Below are 21,829 nucleotides of genomic sequence, written 5' to 3'. Positions count from 1 at the left end.
AAAAAATACCCAGTTGTTACTTGGAGGGAAACAGTAACCCAAAGGAAGCACCCTCCTTCCACAGCCAAAGAAGCACTGCAAGTTTTTAGCGGTAGTATGACATTCTGCTTGATCACATGACTGTGGTTTTTCTTTGATCATCTTGAATTAGGAATGCTAAACAGATTGCCTTGTAGGCCAGGCCTGATGCTCTGCATCCCTGACATGAGCCAAGGTGAGACCTGACCCCCAGACACATCACTCAGTACTGATTTACGTGAAGCGTTCCTCGATATCAAAGGTGCCTGAGTGACCTAATGGTGTCCAGGATGAGCCCAACATGGGTCCAGACAAATCAGCTCCCAGCAAAGATCTGTTTGTGAGTGCATCATGCTGGGCACTGTGTCCACTAATCTCTTTGTTATCCTATTTCCAATTATGTCTGTCTTCATAACTTTACTTTGTATTCCTCTGATGTGGGCATAAGTTTATGAATTTTGATTAGGATGTTGGATCCAACTTAAGGATGTCTTAGAATTGGATTTTGGGGGGAAAGGCACGTAGCAAATGAATATACATTCCATACTAAATCAAAAGCTATTCAGCATGATTTCATGGTTTGTTCTAAAAAAGAAAAAAAAATCTTTTTTCTGTTCAATAATTGCATTAACCAAGGTGCCTTAAAACAAAATATGGAATCTGAGTTTCAGCAGATATGAGCATTTTCTTTAATAATACTTTGTGCTTCCTCAGGGGACTATAAGAGATATGTAAATAATTAAGAAAAACAAAATTAGAAAAGAGATATTTTAGAATTGAGGCCTGATTATTTGGTTAGACTATTCATTTTATATTTCTTCTAACTGATAGAATAATATCAATTAGAATATCTAATTTATAGAATTGTTAGAATATTTGGGACACTTCGGGTTTCAGAAAGGCAACTGGTCTTTTTCTTAGAAAAATAACAAGAATATTATCAGAATATATAAGTGCATAAATGTTCTATAAATAAATATATATGCATATATATTTATTCGTACATGGTTTGTGTTCTGTTCTAAGGAATATGAAGAAAGTGCTACCCTAGATGATTAGCAATAAACAATGAGGCATGTGCTATGATGAATGCAAGGTAAGAAGATGTGATAGGACAGAAAGTTGGTGCAACGGAAATCTTAAGATCTGAATATGTTATTTCTGGCCACTTATGTCAAGTTCCCAGGGCCTCACACTGTCTTGCATATCATTAGCATCCCAGCTTCACCAGTTCATTCATGGAGAAACACCCCTGGCCCCTCGTGATCATACACACGAGAAAGGGTGCTGAAAAGGATCCCAGAATTGAATGAGAAGAAATACATTTCATACATAACCCATTTCCATTGCGTTTGATAAAATTTACGTTCTTGGGAATTTCACTTTTTATTTTGAACTTCTTGATTTGAATATTAGAAATAAAATATGATTAACACTAGAACTTACATTTCTTCCTGTAGCACCCAGACAGCGAGAAGCCTCAGATTTTAAAACAGCAGGATTCAGTGATATGCTGATTTTTATCGAGTCTGGGAGTAAAAAGAAAAGTGGCATGAATATCTTAAGAAACCAGAACGATGTGAAAGCATCTAAAATAAAAGGGTAACTTTAAATGATACAATAATAACTACAATTTAAATGATACAATAATTAACAAAAATGTTAAACATCAATTATAATTGAGTGTTCTAATAGGAAACATATTGTAAATTCTAACTTTATTTACATTTTTATATCATCTGAGCTCCTATTATTGAGCCTGGGTTATGAAATAATGAATAATAAAATAATTATATTTTATCAATATAATGATGTAGTACTATTAAAATATTGATTAATAGAAACTTAAGTTGAATAAAATTATTATTACCAATATTAGTGATTGATAAAATATTATATTTTCATAATTTTTAGGGCAATACTTCCTAAGTTTAACATTAATACTTATTCAGAATCACATGCAAGGGGTGCCTGGCTGGCTCAGTCATTAAGCGTCTGCCTTCAGCTCAGGTCAAAAAAAAAAAAAACAGGGCGCCTGGGTGGCTCAGTCATTAAGTGTCTGCCTTCCGCTCAGGTCATGGTCCCAAGGTCCTGGGATCACGTCCCACATCAGGCTCCCTGCTCCACGGGAAGCCTGCTTCTCCCTCCCCCAGTCCCCCTGCTTGTGTTCCCTCTCTCGCTGTGTCTCTCTCTGTCAAATAAATAAATAAAGTCTTTAAAAAAAGTAAAAAATTTAAAAAATTTAAAAAATTTAAAAAAAAAACACAGAATCACATGAAATATCTCTTGGCCAATAAACACAGTGACATTCCTTATATTGATGTTATTTTCTGTTTGAAAAAAGAAAGTGAATCACTGGAAATGAATGGATGCTTTTGAGTTATGTTTTAATGTCCTTTCATTTTCAACATTAATCAGATCATATTACTCATTCTATGCTTTGGAAATTTCCAATATTTGTCAATATCTTCATTTGAAAATTTGGAGTTATCCACACAATTAAATGCATAAAAATTTTTTCTGGTCAAAGATATTTTAATATAAACTGTCTCATTTATATTAAATGAGACGATTTTAATCTAAAATGCGTGCTCTGTCAATACAATTATGTTGACAAGCATTAATAGCAATGGCTATTAATTAAATTTCACAACAGTGTGTGACTCTTTAATTTACATGTTCATTTTAAGCAGTTTTTCAATGTGAATTGTTTTTGGAAAGTTTCCTCCACACATTCACTTACTTGGAGAGTAAACATTTCATGACCCTTTCCATTTTACTGTCTTTTTATAAGTTATTCTCTGTTTAATAACAGTTTTATCGAGATGTAATTTATTCACCATAAAATGCATCCTTTCACGGTGTGCAATCCAGTGGTTTCAGTACATCAGAAGAGTTGTACAACCACTAACATTAGCTAATTTTAGAAAAATTTCATCATCCTTAAAGAGAAATCCCCTATCAACCAGCACTCAGTCCCTTTCTCCCTCCTCCCTTAGTAGTTAGTGGAAACTACAACCTACTTTCTGCTTCTATGGATTTTTCTACCCTAGACATTTCAATATGAATGAAATCAAACAATAGGTGGCCTTGGGTGTCTGGCTTCTTTGACTCAGCATGTTTGCAAGGCTCACCCATGTTTTGTTTTGTTTTGTTTTTAAGATTTTATTTATTTATTTCACAGAGAGAGACACAGCCAGAGAGGGAACACAAGCAGGGGGAGTGAGAGAGGGAGAAGCAGGCTTCCCGCCAAGCAGGGAGCCCGATGCGGGGCTCGATCCCAGGACCCTGGGATCATGACCTGAGCCGAAAGCAGACACTGGACTGAGCCACCCCGGCGCCCCATGTTAATAGCATGTATTTCGTTAATTTACATGTCTGAATAATATTGCTTTGTAAAATATGCCACGTTTTATTCATCCATTCATCAGTTAAAAGAGGTCTCAGATGCTAATATTCAGTGATTACCAACGTCTTTCCTCATCATTCTTCTTAACTAGAGGGCTTGAGGATAAAATCTGGGAAATAGATGTGCCCTCCTGGAGGAGAAAAAAGCCCTCAGACGCCCCCCCAAAAATGGGTAAGACTTGTTTTAAGAAGGGGCCCCTGGGTGGCTCAGTTGGTTAAGCGACTGCCTTCGGCTCAGGTCATGATCCTGGAGTCCCGCATCCGGCTCCCTGCTCAGCGGGGAGTCTGCTTCTCCCTCTGACCCTCTTCCCTCTCGTGCTCTCTATCTCTCATTCTCTCTCTCTCAAATAAATAAATAAAATCTTAAAAAAAAAAAAAGACTTGTTTTAAGAAGATGCAACGTAAACTCATGAGGAAATTTGTCTCTAAGAGAGTCAGTTCACTGTGCACAGGCAAGAATGACTCAGGAGCCAACTTGGCACCCAACATTTATCCAAGGAATATGTGTGCACACATACACGCACACACACTCCTACTGCATCCAGTGTATGAGTGCCATTTTATTCTGTTAAGTCGTGAATGGCTTAAACATTTATTTTCAGGGTAAGAGCCAAATTTTTTTCCTGAATTTGGAAGTACTTTTTCAGCGCTGTGAATATTTTATGCAAAATGCTTTCCACAATAGAAATTTCTGTTTCATATCAGTTCCACTATCTCTTTGGAATATTCCTAGATGTGCTACAGGACAGACACTGTGGTGTCGAATGGGGGTCACTGCTCAGCCTCCTCTACCCCCTCACTCTCCCCAAGACAGCATCTGGCAGTGAGGAAGCTCAGCACTTCCCAGCCCTAAGCTGTCATTTCAGCATTTTCTGGGACTGAGATGGCTGATGTGAGAGACGGAGGGGGCGGCAACAGATGGAAGAGAGTTGGAGAGCAGGGAAGGTAGAGAGGGGTCAGACATCAGGAGAGAATGAAAAGGAGGTGGTTCTCAGGGGAATGCCCCAGGGCACCCTGGCTGCCTGGGTACTGGTTCTTCCCTTTGCAGCAGGTTCTGGATGCCACTGGCCCAGGTTTCCCTCCTCCCCCAGCTGGCTCCATTATTTTCTGACAATGCTTTTCTTTTCCTTCCATCCTTACTCCAGACCCATATTTGAGAGCAGATACCACAATGGATCCAGCAGATGCGCTGCAATTCCCCAGCTCACCTCCAGCCCCCATTTCTCAATGAAATGTATGAGAAACAGCAAAGCTGCACCTGATGGCCAGGACCGGGCCTGGTACCCACAGGTATGTCTTGGTGTTCTTCTGCAGAACAGACAAATTGGAACATCGTTTAAACCACCAAATACCAACTGTCCTCTCTCCTGACCAACACAAGTGATTGCTGCTCCTTCACAGTTATGGCACCAGCCTCATTCAAGCTTCCCTTCCTAAAGATAAGATTTATTAAAATACCAATCATAGAATCATCCCTGTACATGGCAGCACAAAATCCAGAGAAAAATGTCTGTTTCCATGAGCTCACCCCCAAATCACCAGGCATCAGTGGATATCCTCTTCTTCAAGAGCAACAACTGCCAAACCGTGGGGGAGTAGAAGGATGGGCAAAGAACTCAGCAGCAGAACTGGGGACAGTGATGGTGGCCCCTCAAAAGAGTCAGAACTGGGGCAGGGCCATCAGGAAAATGCTGGCTGGAAAGGTGCCCTCCTCCCTACCCCTCCTGTAGGGGCTGGGCCATGCGGGATCCTGGTCACCCTACTGGGTGTGGATGTCGATGACATAAGAACTATGTGCGTAGAAGAAATCAAAATCTGGAGCGTCAGTAAGTGTGTCATTAGTTCACCCTTGTTGGGCAGCTTGCGCAAAGGAACAGGTGTAGGAAAGATGCATTGTGTTGGTGGGCTCCCCATTGTGTTGGGAGCCTCTCGTAGGACAGAAAGGGCGTCGTAGTGAACAAGGGTTGGGAGACTGCAAATGGGTCAGATTCTGAGGGGCCTTGATTTACATGTAAACCATAGGACCACTGCCTCCCCTGGAAGAGGCTATGGTTCTAGAAAAGTGCATTATACCACCTCTGGGATCACATGTGATCACAACCCTGGGAAAGATAGCTTTTGTTTCTCACATGGTCTACACACTGTCAGAAGAAAGTGTGTCCTGACATCGCTTTGTCCCATCTGCCACCAGGGTGGGGGCACCTCACCTTCTCTGACGAGGCCCAGATCTGTGCTATCTCAGTTACTCTCTGAATCAAATTCCCCCTTCTATTGGCCTTGAGACTGTGGATTTGTCTCCACTTTTTAATAAACCGATCAGGATAACTGGAAAATGAACCCAGGGAGGTCTTCAATTCTTTGTGTCCTTTCTTCCTAAAGTACAAGTAAACATCTTTTCCAGGATGAAGGAAACATGTGGATTCCCTCCTTTCTTGCACATGGAGGCAACATTCTGAGTCTTAGGTCCAGGGAGATTCCCTCATTTTCTGCAGGTCACATGACCACCTGAGCAAATAACTTCACAGGATCTTCAATGGAATGGATCCTGTCTTACTAGTAGCTCCTTAGGTTTCACACCTGAGATAGGGTAAGTCTCTTGGAACTTTCTGTTTAGAAAATGAATTTCATGCCCTTCTAAATATCATGGAAATTTGCTTCAGTTAAAAGACAAAGGGTTAGGGGCGCCTGGGTGGCTCGGTCGGTTAACCAACTGCCTTCAGCTCAGGTCATGATCTCAGGGTCCTGGGATCCAGCCTGGCATTGAGCTCCCTGCTCCGCGGGAAGCCTGCTTCTCCCTCTCCCACTCCCCCTGCTTGTGTTCCCTCTCTCGCTGTGTCTCTCTCCGTCAAATAAATAAATAAAATATTTTTAAAAAATAGAGAAGGGGCTATAAAAACTATAATAACAAACGGGTTTCTTGAAATATTCAGATAATTGTTTCAAGTCTTAACTCTGATCATAGAGCTTAAGATACAGAAACCAAATTTGTATATCCACCTTAGTCTCAATTATGTCATGGCAATAAAGGAACTCAAAACACTAGCGGCTTACCTCAGCAAAAGTCTATTTCTCATCCTTCTGGGATTCAGCTTAATGGGATCATCATTATCTAGGACAGAAAAGGGTCATGGCAGTGAGAAAACAGCAATCGCCCCAAAAAATGGAGGATTCTGCTCAGAGATGGTACAGACTGCTTCCTTAAACCTACTCATATCTCACTGGCTGACAGAAATCATAGGGCAAAGCCTGAAATCAACAATTTGTGAACTCCACTCCCCTTGGAAGACAAGGCCTAACCAGGCTAGCGCCATGAGGCTGGGCATGAAATACACTGTGGTTCATCTATTTGGTCAAAATTATTAGCTTCAGTCCCTAAAGTACACAAAATAATCTTACCCTTCTCCGCCAGACACAATATGAAAGATTTTCCAAGCCCCAAAACTCAATTCACACTGAAAGCAACAAGAAGATCCCATTATAAAAACTAATGATGTTGGATTGGAAGAACCAACATTGTGAAGATGTCAATGCTACCTAGAGCAATCTACACATTCAATGCAATCCCCATCAAAATACCATCCACTTTTTTCAAAGAAATGGAACAAATAATCCTAAAATTTGTATGGAACCAGAAGAGACCCCGAATAGCCAGAGGAATCTTGAAAAAGAAAAGCAAAGCTGGCGGCATCACAATTCCGGACTTCCAGCTCTATTACAAAGCTGTCATCATCAAGACAGTATGGTACTGGCACAAAAACAGACACATAGATCAATGGAACAGAATCGAGAGCCCAGAAATGGACCCTCAACTCTATGGTCAACTTATTTTTGACAAAGCAGGAAAGAATGTCCAGTGGAAAAAAGACAGTCTCTTCAACAAATGGTGTTGGGAAAATTGGACAGCCACATGCAGAAGAATGAAACTGGACCATTTCCTTACACCACACACAAAAATAGACTCCAAATGGTTGAAAGACCTAAACATGAGACAGAAGTCCATCCAAATCCTAAAGGAGAACACAGGCAGCAACCTCTTCAACCTCAGCCGCAGCAACTTCTTCCTAGAAATATTGCCAAAGGCAAGGGAAGCAAGGGAAAAAATGAACTATTGGGACTTCATCAAGATAAAAAGCTTTTGCACAGCAAAAGAAACAGTCCACAAAACCAAAAGACAACCGACAGAATGGGAGAAAATATTTGCAAATGACATATCAGATAAAGGGCTAGTATCCAAAATCTATAAAGAGCTTATCAAACTCAACACCCAAAGAACAAATAATCCAATCAAGAAATGGGCAGAAGACATGAACAGACATTTCTCCAAAGAAGACATCCAAATGGCCAACAGGCACATGAAAAAGTGCTCAACATCACTCGGCATCAGGGAAATCCAAATCAAAACCTCAATGAGATACCACCTCACACCCGTCAGAATGGCTAAAATTAACAAGGCAGGGAACGACAGATGTTGGCAGGGATGTGGAGAAAGGGGAACCCTCCTACACTGTTGGTGGGAATGCAAGCTGGTGCAACCACTCTGGAAAACAGCATGGAGGTTCCTCAAACAGTTGAAATTAGAGCTACCATTCGATCCAGCAATTGCACTACTGGGTATTTACCCCAAAGATACAAATGTAGGGACCCGAAGGGGTACATGCACCCCAATGTTTATAGCAGCAATGTCCACAATAGCCAAACTGTGGAAAGAGCCAAGATGTCCATCGACAGATGAATGGATAAAGAAGATGTGGTATATATACACAATGGAATATTATGCAGCCATCAAAAGGAATGAGATCTTGCCATTTGCAACGACGTGGATGGAACTGGAGGGCGTTATGCTGAGTGAAATAAGTCAATCAGAGAAAGACAGGTATCATATGACCTCACTGATATGAGGAATTCTTAATCTCAGGAACAAACTGAGGGTTGCTGGAGTGGTCGGGGGTGGGAGGGATGGGGTGGCTGGGTGATGGACATTGGGGAAGATATGTGCTACGGTGAGCGCTGTGAATTGTGCAAGACTGTTGAATCACAGATCTGTACTTCTGAAACAAATAACGCAACATATGTTAAGAAAAAAGAAAAAGAAGAAGATAGCAGGAGAGGAAGAATGAAGGGGAGTAAGTCAGAGGGGGAGAGGAACCAGGAGAGATGATGGACTCTGAAAAACAAACTGAGGTTTCTGGAGGGGAGGAGGGTGGGGGATGGGTTAGCCTGGTGATGGGTATTGAGGAGGGCACGTTCTGCATGGAGCACTGGGTGTTATGAACAAACAATGAATCATGGAACAGTACACCAAAACAAATTATGTAATATATGGTGATTAACATAACAATAAAAAATTAAAAAAAACTAATGATGTAATGTATGGTGATTAACATAATAAAAAATTTAAAAATAAAATAAAAAAAGAACTTCAAGGGATATTCAGTTGAGATCAACTTGAGCTACTAAGAAGTAAAATTTATAAATGTATGCTGTTTATAAAAAAAAAAAGAAGAAGAAGAAGATCCCATTATAACTCTTTCATCAAGATATCAAAGAAAAAAGCCCAGGCTCTGAGCCAGTTGGAATAGGGACTGGACCCATGTAGTAAACATCCTCTCCTCTGTAGAGAAGGGGAGGGAGACTGCATCACTAGAACAAAGCAATAGCAAGATTCAGCTGGGGAGATGTTTAGGGGTAGACGCTTCCCCCCCCCGCCATTTAGATCAATTTCTGCTTCCTGGCTGAAGTCCCCAGACCAGATCCTTGGTTGGCCCTTATCTTGCTTGGCCTCATTAGTCAGGACCCTAGAGACTGCAGTAGAGAAAAACAAAACAAAACAAAACAAAGGAAAACACACAAGTATGAACCAATTAATCTGATTCCATTTACTTCCAGGTGCAATTAGCCCACCCCCTAACTCATTATGCCTAATTTTTCTCTCATCTTAACTACAATATCTTGAGCTTATCAGTTGTCTGTGGCAAAAGCACCGTTCATTTTTTTTTCTGTGGCAGTTTACAGGAATGCTTAAATAACAGAGGAATGATTTACTAGTAGAAGTTTCAATGCAATCATTGCCGTAGACCAAAGTTTTTAAATCACAACCCAGGTTTGATTTTTGCATTTAACTATGTATAAAATTTTTCCCAAAAAGTATGTCTCCAAGTTTTTACGTCTTCATTTAAATGAATATAAAATCTACCTGTACCCCTTACCCTGAAGTTCATGAATTCCTTCTGTCTCCTACCCTTCTTCCCATTGAACAATATATTCCTTTCCTTTTTTTTTCCATAGTAATAGAATATGCCTTTATTAACACATTCCTTTCTGAGCTCATTTCTTTCTAAATATTCCTAGGCAATAGTGGCTAAGAGCATAGGAATCGTGACAGAAATATTCTGTTATCCATAATTCAAGGCACAAGAGGGTTTCACCCATTTTCTGTCTGCCAGGTTTTCACAGCTAACATAGCTTTCCCAAAAAAAATTTATAGTGGCATAACATGAGTAGCCATTTTTCTAGGATTCAATAAAGTTTTCCACCACCCATGGTTTGTCTCCATGACAAATCCACATACACACTTTTTTCCTGTTAAATGTCATTTCCAAATAAGCAATTTGGTGATTGTATCAGGCAGAGTTCAGCCATTCAACCAGAGAAACAGAATCAGTATATATAGTGATTAATTGCAAGGAATTAGCTTATGTGACTATAGAGACTCACTAGGCAATTCCAAAATTCCTTGTATGGGCTGAAGTCTTGAGCATGAGCTGAAGCATCAATTAACAGGAAGAATGTCTTCACAGCAAAGTCTCCACTCTATCCTCTTGGGCTTTCAGTTGATTGACTCAGGCCCAGCCAGATTATATAGGATAATCTCCCTTAAAGTCAAATGATCGTGGACCGTCAATCACTTCTACAAAATATCTTCACAGAAACACCTAGATGAGTTAATAACTAATAAATAATAAGTTCTGTAGCTTAGCCATACTGACACATAAAACTAGCCATTTCTGCCTACACCTTGTTGAGCTGTAAGCCATACACCTCTCCTGAAACCATAAATGACTTCCAAATTAAAAAATAATAATAACTGTGATATTTCTGCCTAATAAAGTACAACTATCCTGCCTACAATTGAAACACACTAATCCTTTCCCCAAAAGAAGATGCAACATCCTTGAGTGATGTGCATCCTTCTCTTTTGCTACTCCTTAAATACGGTGATTTAAAGTGAACTATCGGGGTGTCTGAGTGGCTCAGTCTGACTTTTGATTTCTGCTCAGGTCATGATCTCAGGATCCCGGGATCAAGCCCCATATGGGGCTTGCTCAGCGTGGAGTCTGCTTGGGATTCTCCCTCTCCCTCTGCCCCTCCCCCTGCTCATGCTATTTCTCTCTAAAATAAAAAAAATAAATCTTTAAGATTTTATTTATTTATTTGAGAGAGAGAGAATGAGAGATAGAGAGCATGAGAGGAAAGAGGGGCAGAGGGAGAAGCAGACTCCCCACTGAGCAGGGAGCCCGATGCGGGACTCGATCCTGGGACTCCAGGATCATGACCTGAGCCGAAGGCAGTCGCTTAACCAACTGAGCCACCCAGGCGCCCCAAAAAATAAATCTTTAAAGTGAACTATTGTTGGGATGCCTGCTGGCTCAGGCAGTAAAGCATGACTCTTGATCTCAGAGTCATTTCAGGCTCCCAAGTTGAGCGTGGAGCCTACTTGAAATAATAAAGGTTAACTATTAATGGATCATTAGGGGATAACCGTGGGAAGAAAACAAATATTTTAATATATATACAGATTCATAGCAAAATTCTCATAACTAGTATATCCTTGATTCTGCAAATGGTCACAAGGTAAGTAGCTGGTATTCTTAACAATTTTCTTCCACTACCAATTCATATTTCAGCAACCATCTCACGTTTTGATTCTGGTCAGGTGACCCAAATCCTTATTGTATTTATATATATTTAAATTATGTGTAAAATATACAAATATCTATCTATAAGTCTGTTCTTATAGAACTGCCTCCAGGGCTAACATTTGTATCATTTAGCCTCAACCAGAGAAATAGAGCAGTAGCATCTGAACTCACAGGAAACCAGCGAAATTATACATACACATGTATGCATATGTATATATACATATACATAAACACATATTATTGGCTTATACAATTGTAGCACCTGGATAGGCAAGAACGAGATTTCTGGGGCAGATCCTGTGGAGGGCTGAAACTCTCTCATGGGGCAATGAAGCTGCTATCCTCAGCTGTGATTTCTTTTCCTCCAGGAATGCCCAGCTTTGCTCTGAAGACTTCTCCATGACTGGGGCGCCTGGGTGGCTCAGTCGCTAAGCATCTGCCTTCAGCTCAGGTCATGATCCCAGGGTCCTGGGATCGAGGCCCACATCAGGCTCCCTGCTCAGCAGGAAGCCCGCTTCTCCCTCTCCCACTCACCCTGCTTGTGTTCCCTATCAAATAAATAAAATAAAAATCTAAAAAAAAAAAAAAAACTTTCCATGATTGTATCAGCCCCACCCGGATTATCAAGGATAATCTCCTTTACTTAAATCCAACTGATTATGTAATTCAATCAATCGACAAAATACCTTGAAACCTAGATCGTATTTTTTTGAGTAGCTATGTTGTATGGACTAGCCAAGATGACATGTAAACCTCACTATCACTGATGGAAAGAAATGTGTTTCAAGGGCCCCTGGGTAGTTCAGTCGGGTAAGCATCTGCCTGTGGCTCGGGTCGTGATCCCAGGGTCCTGGAATCGAGCCCCGCATCGGGCTCCCTGCTCGGTGGGGAGCCTGCTTCTCCCTCTCCCTCTGCCTGCTGCCCCTCCGCTCGTGCTCTCTCAAATAAAATCTTTTTTAAAAAAGTGTTTAAGAACTGAGGAAAAATATAAAGTGAAGTATGTATATCCATACAATATTATATCAAGCCAAAATAATTAAAAAGCAAGAGTACCAAAACATTTATAAATGTGGGGCGCCTGGGTGGCTCAGTTGGTTAGGCGACTGCCTTCGGCTCAGGTCATGATCCTGGAGTCCCGGGATCGAGTCCTGCATCGGGCTCCCTGCTCAGCGGGGAGTCTGCTTCTCCCTCTGACCCTCTTCCCTCTCATGCTATCTCTCATTCTCTCTCTCTCAAATAAATAAATAAAATCTTTAAAAAAATTTATAAATGTATCTATGTGTGTGTGTGTAAACTAGAGAGCACAGATTCTAAGTCAGATTTGGAAAGACATTAGGATAGATGTAAAATTGTCTGGTAGAATCTGTACTTAATCTGATTACTTCAAGTTTCTTTCTAAGTGTTAAACATTAATGAAGGGATTAAATAGAAGGGTATTTAAGAAATGGGTGGATCACCCTGGGTGTTGATAAGCCTGGTGTCTTGGAGTGCTGCTCCGTTGCCCACTCACCTCTGTGGGATCCAAGAACCTCTTCCCAAGATGGATTTGAACAGCACTGAAAGCGGTAAGTTTTCGTCTGCATTTTGCTCTTTGATAATGCCACATGCTTCATTTTCCAGAGTTTATAAAAGTTAAAAATCACAATCATGATTAGAGGGGCAAATTGTTGGGAGCAGGAGCTGTTTGCATCGATAAGTTGTATTAGGATTGATGGGTGCTTTAAAGTTGGGAGACTTGGGGGGCACCTGGGTGGCTCAGTCGTTAAGCGTCTGCCTTTGCCTTCGGCTCAGGTCATGATCCCTGGGTCCTGGGATCGAGTCCCGCCGTCAGGATCCCTGCTCCGGGGGAAGCCTGCTTCTCCCTCTCCCACTCCCCCTGCTTGTGTTCCTTCTCTCGCTATCTCTCTCTGTCAAATAAATAAATAAAATCTTTAAAAAAAAATAAGGTTGGAGACTGGAATTTCAAATTTAAGGTAATAGCCATTAAGTCTCACAAGTGCATTGTCGAAAGTTCTAAAGTTGACACTGTAAATGGAGAAAACATATACATATGGAATACCTAGTATTTTATATTAAAATGTATTTTAACACAAAGTACCAGTTACTGTGTGTTTTATCTCAACTTTTAAGGTCTTACTTGTTTATTTCCATTAATTTTCCTAGCTCCTATTGCTTCCTATTTTCTCTGCATTGAATTTTATGGATTTTCAGTAACTCAGATCACAGATTGTAATTTTTTTCTATTATACACACATATTTGACTTATATGTCTCCAATTTAGCATGACTTTAGTAGCTGTACCCCTAAAGTAAAAATACAGAATCATTGTTAAACCTACAGGTTTCAACCTGGAAAAAAAAAGTTAAGACTTATGTTTATGTCCATCATTAATAGTAAGGTTTACATGTAAACTTACGTTTACATGGAGTTCTTAATCCATAAACATATCTTCCATACCCCTCTTCCCATTTTCTCTTCATCGGGCATACTACAATAAGAACCCTGGCAAGGCAGGATTGTTTACAACCAGAGTCAAAAGGATATCCTCCAAGAATGGTTTAAACAAAACCCTTACCCTGATAGAGCTACCAGGAAACAATGGGCCAAGGAAATTGGCATTCCGGAGTCCAAAATCCAGGTAAGCATTAGAGGTTTCTATTTCACTGTCTGTCAGATTCAAGGTAAAGAGAAAGGCTGGACTCAGGATTTTCAGGCAATTCTTTTTTTTTTTTTTTAAGATTTTATTTATTTGAGAGAGACACAGTGAGAGAGGGAACACAAGCAGGGGGAGTGGGAAAGGGAGAAGCAGGCTTCCCACGGAGCAGGGAGCCTGATGCGGGGTTTCGATCCCAGGGCGCTGGGATCGTGACCTGAGCTGAAGGCAGACACTTAACGACTGAGCCACCCAGGTGCCCCCAGGCAATTCTTATGTCAGGTATGTTGCTCAGAAGGTTTTTATTGTTGTATATTAAAAACAAGAACTGTGTTTGTATCTTTTACCAATTGTGGAAATATTGGTTGGGTATATTCACTAATGAGAAGAGAATACACTGGTCCAGGCTCTCCCAATAGGAGATAAATCAATTTTTAAGATTAGGTAATTTAGGAAATTATAACAGTATGTTAATGATAAGTTATCATTAAGTATTGATATGGACTGGGGCACCTTGCTGGCTCAGTTGGTAGAGCAAGCAATGCTTGATCACAGGGCTGTGAGTTCAAGTCCCACGTTGAGTGTAGACATTACTTAAAAATAAAAAAATCTTTAAAAAAATATTGATATATACTGCAAAATGAGGATTAATATGTGATTATGAGGAAACTGTGGGGCAAGAACTCAACATGTTCCCAATTTTCAGGCTAGTTTTTTTTAAATACCTGAAGTGTGATTCACACACATAAGTATATGAAGTAAAATCCCATATTGTATCACTTGAATATAGCTACTGATGTGAAAATGAAACGAAGCTGGATTTCTTCAGTTAGCAAGGCGATAATTGCAGTGTAAACAATACAACTATACGAGGTGAGATAGCATTTAAAACAATGAAGATCAGTAAAAATGTGCTCTTAAAGGAAAATAATAAGTTCAGATTTTTGTGTCTATAGAGTCTCCCATTAGCCATTGGCTATAAGCTCCTTAGTCTAAGAGATGCTGGGGAGAAATTTTTCCTTACTCTTCATACATTTGTTCTAGGTGTAAAGACACAGTTTACTCTAAGCCCAGTAATAAAAGTGCATCCTATGGGAATATCTGTATCTGGTGATGTGCTTAAGACTTACCTGAAAATATTTTAATTTAGAGCAGAGATAACCTTTCAGCACAATGCCTGGATAAAGGAGTGGTTTGTTAAATATTGGTGGTCATTAACACTCTAAATCTTATCACAAATTATCAAAATAAAACACTCAAAAAGTTAGAAAGTACACTGCAAATCCAACTCCAAAAATGAGGAAACAAGAAGTTCAACGAGTTATATTCATGACAAGAGTTTCACAGCAAGGTGTACAGGGTCCAGGAGTCTCCTTATCTATTGCTGATTATAGGATAAGAGGGAATGTTGATGAGGGTTAGTACAGCTCAACTGTTGCTAATTCACTCACCATTTAAAGATATTCTTGGGGCAGTTGCCTGGCTCAGTCAGTTAACTGTCCAACTCTTGATTTCAGCTCAGGACATGATCTCAGGGTTGTGAGATGGAGCCCCAAGTAGGGCTCCACACTTAGCAGGGAGTCTGCTTCTCACCCTCTCCCACTGCCCCTCCCCCCGGCTCGCACTCTCTAAAATAAATAAATCTTAAAAAAAAAGATTCTCTCCCTCTGCCCCTCCCCAACCTGCTCAGTTTAAAGAAAAAGTAAATTTTTCTAAAAAAAAAAAAAGGAAATTCTTTTCCACAATCAATGCTATATGTATTATACATTATAAAATGGTATTTCTTATAAAGAGACAATAGGCCAGGAAAAGATGTTCACACATTGAAGGCCTGTTATGAGAGAGAGGTGGGAGAGGGAGAAAAAGAAATATTGGTCTCCTTCGATAGATCGGTGAGTGTTTCTTAAGTCAGGGAATTTTTCTTGAGATATCATGACGACGACAAAAGAAATGCTGTACTGAATTGTATGCTAATAGTAACATAACTCCTAGGATAATACATCACCTTTTTTCTTATGGGTATTACCGCAATGACAGTTGATCAAATCAATTTTAATTGCATTGATATTTGGTCTGACACAGACTGAATTACACGACTTTCACATCCTCTTCTCCCACTTAGATTTGGTTTAAAAACCACAGATCGAAACAGAGACAATTGGAATTTGGATGCTCCTTAGGAAGAGACGAAACCCAAGGACAACACCATCACCAGCCTTGCACTCAAGGTAAGAAACCACTGGTACAAATGCGTTTCTTCAGTGGGTCCCAGTGAAAGTGGAAATAACTCGGCACGTTGTGCCCATGTTCTTGACAAAAACTCATTATCTTGCTTGCTTTGGGCACCCTAGCGTCAGAAATATAAGAATGGTCCCACAGCTGGCTAGGACAGGCAGGTTCTTAGCAAGCAAGGCTCTGCGCCCTTTGGTCTTCCTGCTCTAAGCAGGGTGGCACCCTCTTCTGTCACCATCAGGGATTCAAGAAGAGGAAGTGTAATCAGCATGATCTTCCCAAGTTCAAGTTTCTAGTTCAAACATGAAAATTGTTCTAAAAGACATCTTCTGTTCCCATGTTCTCCTTCAGAACACTTCCAAAAGCAGCCGGACAAGACTGGACAGCCATCACAAGATCTCAATCACACTTCCTACTTCAAGCCTTTCAGAGGAGCCGATTCCTTGATATTACAGGAAAAAACTGGCTAAAAAAAACAGGCATTCAGGAACCAAGAATTCAAGTAAGTTCTGTGTCTGTGACATGAAATATGTTCTACCTGTGATATTCCCCCCAATGGGTTGCTGAAAAACTTTGACCTCTATTGGATTATCCCAATCATCGAGGTTACGAAAAGGTCTGGGATGGTGAACATCTAGCATTGCAAGTCACACTCCTGCAAAATGAAGAATTCTGTCAGTGGTATACACATTTAAAATCACCAGCAGCGAAAATGTGGGGAAATGTGAAAGTTAATACCTATTTTGAGAACCCCCGTCAGGTTTTCTACAGCTTGGAACTTATTTTGGTCCAGATAATTCCTTTCTTGTGAGGCTGTCCTGTGTCTAGTAGGTATTTTTCAGCACTCCTGGCCTCTACCAACTCGATACCCTGCCCACCTACATCCCCCAATTTGTGACACCCCCAAAACTCTATATACTTACTCAAATGTCCTCCAGTTGGGAGAACAAAATCACTCCCATTGGGTACCTTCTAAAGTTACGGGGACAGTAGTTTAGTATGTGTTAAATGCTCATGACTAAGTAGCACATTCATAGGTTTATCAGCACAGAAACCCTCCAAAGACCTGCACTCATTAATCCTTGATGAGATTTATACATGTGCATATAAGATAGGGATTCTTTGCACACGTTGGCAAAGAGAAAAATGTCAACCTGGTCAAGAAAATCTGTTTCTGATCCATTGTTGAAATTAAAGGGAGGAATCTAGATCATATGCCTTTTCAGCCAGTTTCAAGTCCTCTGTAGTTGATTGCTGAGTGTGCTGTGACCTCAATTTATGTTTGTATATGTATACACACACATTTGTACATATTTATACATATATATACATACTAAACACATGAACCAGAGTAATGTATTTCACACATATGGAATATTTTATTTCTGATATTGGGGCCTGTATTAATAGCCCCTTTGCTTTACGCAGTACGAGAAACAGAGCCACAGTCACTTGTCTTATGACATCCTCTTTTTTCTTCACATAGATGTGGTTTCAGAACCAAAGATCCCTATACCCAGAGCAGAGCAGAGTCCATGAATTCCTTGGCAGATGGCCCAAATGGAAGACCAGGTCTGACAGCTCAGCAGCACCAAATTAATCTGTCCACTCCCCTGGGCAGGTCTCATCATTTTGCTTCCTCCGATTCTTTCAGCAGGAACCAAACGTTTCTCCCTGCTCCTCTCCCCGCCCATGCGTCCTCTGTCCCTTGTGTGAGCCAAGGACCAAGTGTCACGATGGTGCAGCCCACGCAGGCTATGCAGAGAGGAGAGAATTCTCTCTCCCCAGATCCTTAGGAATCACCTGCCAATACCCTCGACTTCAGGAGGGGACCTCTCGGATACTCAGACTCCCTTGTGGCTCCCAAACCAAGAAAAATGCCAGAATCACAAAGAACAGACTGGGACAGGAGTACTGCCGTTGAAGGGCTATTGTCAGCCTCATCCTGAGCACCAAGAACACCAGCTGCAGGGTCTGGAGCAGGTGGACATACCTTACATTCTGCAATGATGGGACGAGGTCTGCCAGGCTCTCACTGCAACATGAGATCCTCGAGAAGGGACACACTGAGACACACATGGCTGCAGCACACCATCAACTGGAGGACCATCCCATTCCCTCAGCCAACTGCACCAGCAGTGTGTAGAAACCTCAGGCCTTATGTCAGCTCCTGTTATCCACAGACATTCAGGAAAAAAGGTACCTTTCCTGAGTCCCTAATCCACAGAAAGAGAACCCTCCAGGACCCCAACCGTGCTTCAGTGAAAATGATTTTCAGGCTGTGTTCCATATGCTACAAAGCTCACCAGGGCCTGAGTTTTAGAAGGAAGAAGTCATTCTCAGAACCTGGTCCAGTCCTCTCTTTTGATGCAGAATCAGTGCAACTTAAAGGACAGTGAACAATGAAGTCGTCCTATCTGGGACAAGATTAATGCAAGAGGAAGGAGAAAACAATTGGAATCCCAAATGGAGGTTTTAACTTTTTGTGGGCAGTGGTTATCTTCTGTACTCCCTTCACTGAGAAAGCTGCATACAGCCTCTGGAAGCACCGCAGGCATCAGCGAGCACACAGGTCTGCGGAATCCTTCTGAACGAAGACACGTACTTTTCTGACAAACATGACCTCCTCTCTGTAATTACCATGTGCACCAATCTGGAACATCCATGAACCATAACCAAACCCAAGCGAAAATAGGTCTACAAGGGACATAGCAGCACTCCTCTCCTATCAAGATGGGAAAGCTAACTTGAAATTAATTTATCATGTAGAAAATGAAAGGATAGTATATTTCCCAATGATGTGAGTTCATAAAAGTGAGCTTTTCTCCAAAGCTCTGAAAGCTTTAACTAGAACTAGAAACTATCTCAGTATCTACCAATAAGGGAATGATTAAATGAATTAGGACCAATCCACGATACTGAGCATTCTTTTTTTTTTTTAAAGATTTTATTTATTTATTGATGAGAGACACAGAGAGGGAGAGAGGGAGAGAGAGAGAGAGAGACAGGCAGAGGGAGAAGCAGGCTCCCAAGGAGCAGGGAGCCCGATGCAGGACTCGATCCCAGGACCCTGGGATCATGACCTGAGCCAAAGGCAGACGCTCAACCATCTGAGCCACCCAGGCACCTGAGTATTCTTCACTTGTAGTTTTTTCCTCTATTTTAAACATAAAAAATTTTACAATTAAAATACAGTAGTGACACAACTACTTAATGTATTTCTACATTTTTAGGTTTTTCACTTATATTCACACACGTGTGTATATCCATACACACACACACACACCAGGAAATTCATTTTATTATAAATTCTCAGACTAAAACCTGAGATAACCATTAACTTTTAAAGTAGATTTTGGTGTATGAACATGTGTCAGTTTACCTTGGTACAGTATAAATATCTTTGAAAAATATTTGGTTCGTTTTATCAATTTGCATTGTTTTGTCATATTTGCTATTTACTTTCCATATGAAGGTGTCAGAATAAGGTCCATACACACGCACCCAGTACCACAAAGATACCTGATCTACACTAACACTAACAGGTATGAGGTGTACATCCTTACTGGTGGTATCGGTATGTGGGTGCATCACGTGCAAGAGTTTCTCTAGCTGTTCACACACCAATGCTCAAGTGCCAGAATATTCCAACATCCGTATCTATGGTCAAATTACACTCACTAGAAATTATTTTTCCTGATATTACCTGAACTTTATCACCTAACGAATTAAAACACACATGTGCACACACAGGGTACAAATGAGTGTGGCATCTATCAAAAACAAAAAAGCTAATATATGATGGTGTTTATACATGAACAGACTAGGTGGCTGGAATGACAGGACTTCATCTCACAGTCCCCCAGGTGTCTGCTGGGTGGTTTCTTCTGAGACCTGTTTCCTTGCTATGCTAACGGCCATCCTCCTCCTGGACTTACACGGTCTTCCTTCGGTGTGCACATTCCCAGGGTGCCTCTCCACGTACCCAAATTTCCTCTTCTTGAGAGTGCTTTTCTTAGATTTCAGTATATGGTCTCTGGCTTAGGTTTTGGTTTGCCTGCCAAAAGCTCTAGAGCCACACCCTCCTAATGAGCTCCCTGTTTTAACTACTTTAACCCCTGTAAGAATCTATTTGTAAAAAGTTTCCACTGCCTGCTTTAAAAATGTTAGAAAATAATTTGATTTACTTAAATCCATAATGTGGACAACAGCTACCAGTTAAATACACAATACATCAGGCAGAACAGTCATCGGCAAGCTTCTCTCAAGAGCCCTGATGAGCTCTTCGTATCTTTGGACACAAATTTATGACCTGAGGCAGCCCACAGTGCCACGGTGCCAAGCTCATAAAACCTGGATACATTTCCCAGAAATACATCAAAGGCAATAAACTATCAAAACTGAAAGCTGCAGGTAGAAAATAAAAAAAAATGAACTGAGGAAGCCCTCCCTCTTGATAGGCACCACCACACTGGAAGCTAGAAAGCCTGAGAGGAAAAGAGCAAAAAGATATGCAGAATGAGTTTTAAGGTAATGTTTATTATTTTTTTTTTAAGATTTTATTTATTTATTTGACAGAGAGAGAGAGCACAAGTAGGCAGGCAGGCAGGCAGGCAGAGGCAGAGGGAGAAGCAGGCTCCCCACTGAGCAGGGAGCCCGATGTGGGGCTCAATCCCAGGACCCTGGGATCATGACCTGAGCTGAAGGCAGACGCTTAACCGACTGAGCCACCCAGGCGCCCCAAGGTAATGTTTATTATTGACAGAGAAGCATAAATGGCATTTACTTTAAGAAAATATGCTCAAAGGGCACCTGGGTGGCTCAGTTGGTTAAGTGTCTGCCTTTGGCTCAGGTCATGATCCCAGAGTCCTGGGATCTAGTCCCACATCAGACTCCCTGCTCCGCAGGAGTCTGCTTCTCCCCCTCCCTCTGCGCTCTCTCTCAAATAAATAAATAAAATCAAAATTTAAAAAAAAAAAGGAAGAAAAGAAAATATGCTCAAAAACCCTAAGGTAAATTATAGGAAAAAGGAGAAGAGAACAAACTCAAAAGGTTAAGTCCAGGCTGATGATAACAGAGGTAATTATCCACTACTGGATGGGTATTCTTGTTCCTACAGAATGTCACTAGGGTTTATCTGTACAATCGGTTTAGCAGATTTTTATTTGGGTATTTACCTTCCCTTCATACCACATTCTCAGGGAAGGTTACACAATCTGCAGCCCAAGACAGACAGACCTTGAGATAAATTTAAGTCAATCTAGTCATTTAAGAAGTTAGGAAGGGGCATGTGCCAAAATTCTGGCCAATGAGAAGTCTAGGGGCTTCTGAGAAAGCTTGCTCACCAATAAAGGAGACACCTAGGAGGAAATGGTCCCTCTTCCACTGTTAGAACTGTAGCAGCCAACTTCCGACCATGAAGGAAGCAGCCTACAAGACAAGCTAGAAATAGCAGAGCAGAAATATAAAAAGAACCCTTAAGCTAACTGCCTCAGGACTTCTTGTTATATATACAAGATATAATCCCATTTCCCTTACTGTTTAAAAGTCCTTTAGGTTAAGTTTTCTGTTATAAGCAATTATGATCCAGCAAACAGCA

At 40.9% G+C, this 21,829-nt stretch overlaps 2 protein-coding genes across 2 annotated transcripts in view; one reads left to right on the top strand and one right to left on the bottom strand.

Annotated features, from left to right (window-relative positions):
* LOC148163179 (uncharacterized) overlaps positions 1-21,829 on the bottom strand; it is a 184,910-nt gene that overhangs the window by 161,406 nt on the left and 1,675 nt on the right. The window contains exons 2-3 of the mRNA XM_088027497.1: positions 6,478-6,535; positions 1,465-1,547 (exon numbers count right to left, since the gene is read on the bottom strand). The gene's annotated coding sequence lies outside the window, so the exon portion shown is untranslated. The remainder of the gene's footprint in view (positions 1-1,464; positions 1,548-6,477; positions 6,536-21,829) is intronic.
* DUXB (double homeobox B) lies at positions 16,625-18,300 on the top strand. The gene is given in 4 exon segments (XM_028091360.2): positions 16,625-16,732; positions 17,717-17,745; positions 17,747-18,007; positions 18,009-18,300. Coding segments are annotated over 3 exon segments (582 nt in total). The 5' UTR covers positions 16,625-16,732.

Source organism: Eumetopias jubatus, unplaced genomic scaffold, assembly GCF_037043125.1.
Source record: "Eumetopias jubatus isolate StellerSeaLion01/CBP00866 unplaced genomic scaffold, mEumJub1_p1.0 scaffold_10, whole genome shotgun sequence".
NCBI classification, from domain to species: domain Eukaryota; kingdom Metazoa; phylum Chordata; class Mammalia; order Carnivora; family Otariidae; genus Eumetopias; species Eumetopias jubatus.
This window is presented reverse-complemented; position numbering and strand designations above follow the sequence as displayed.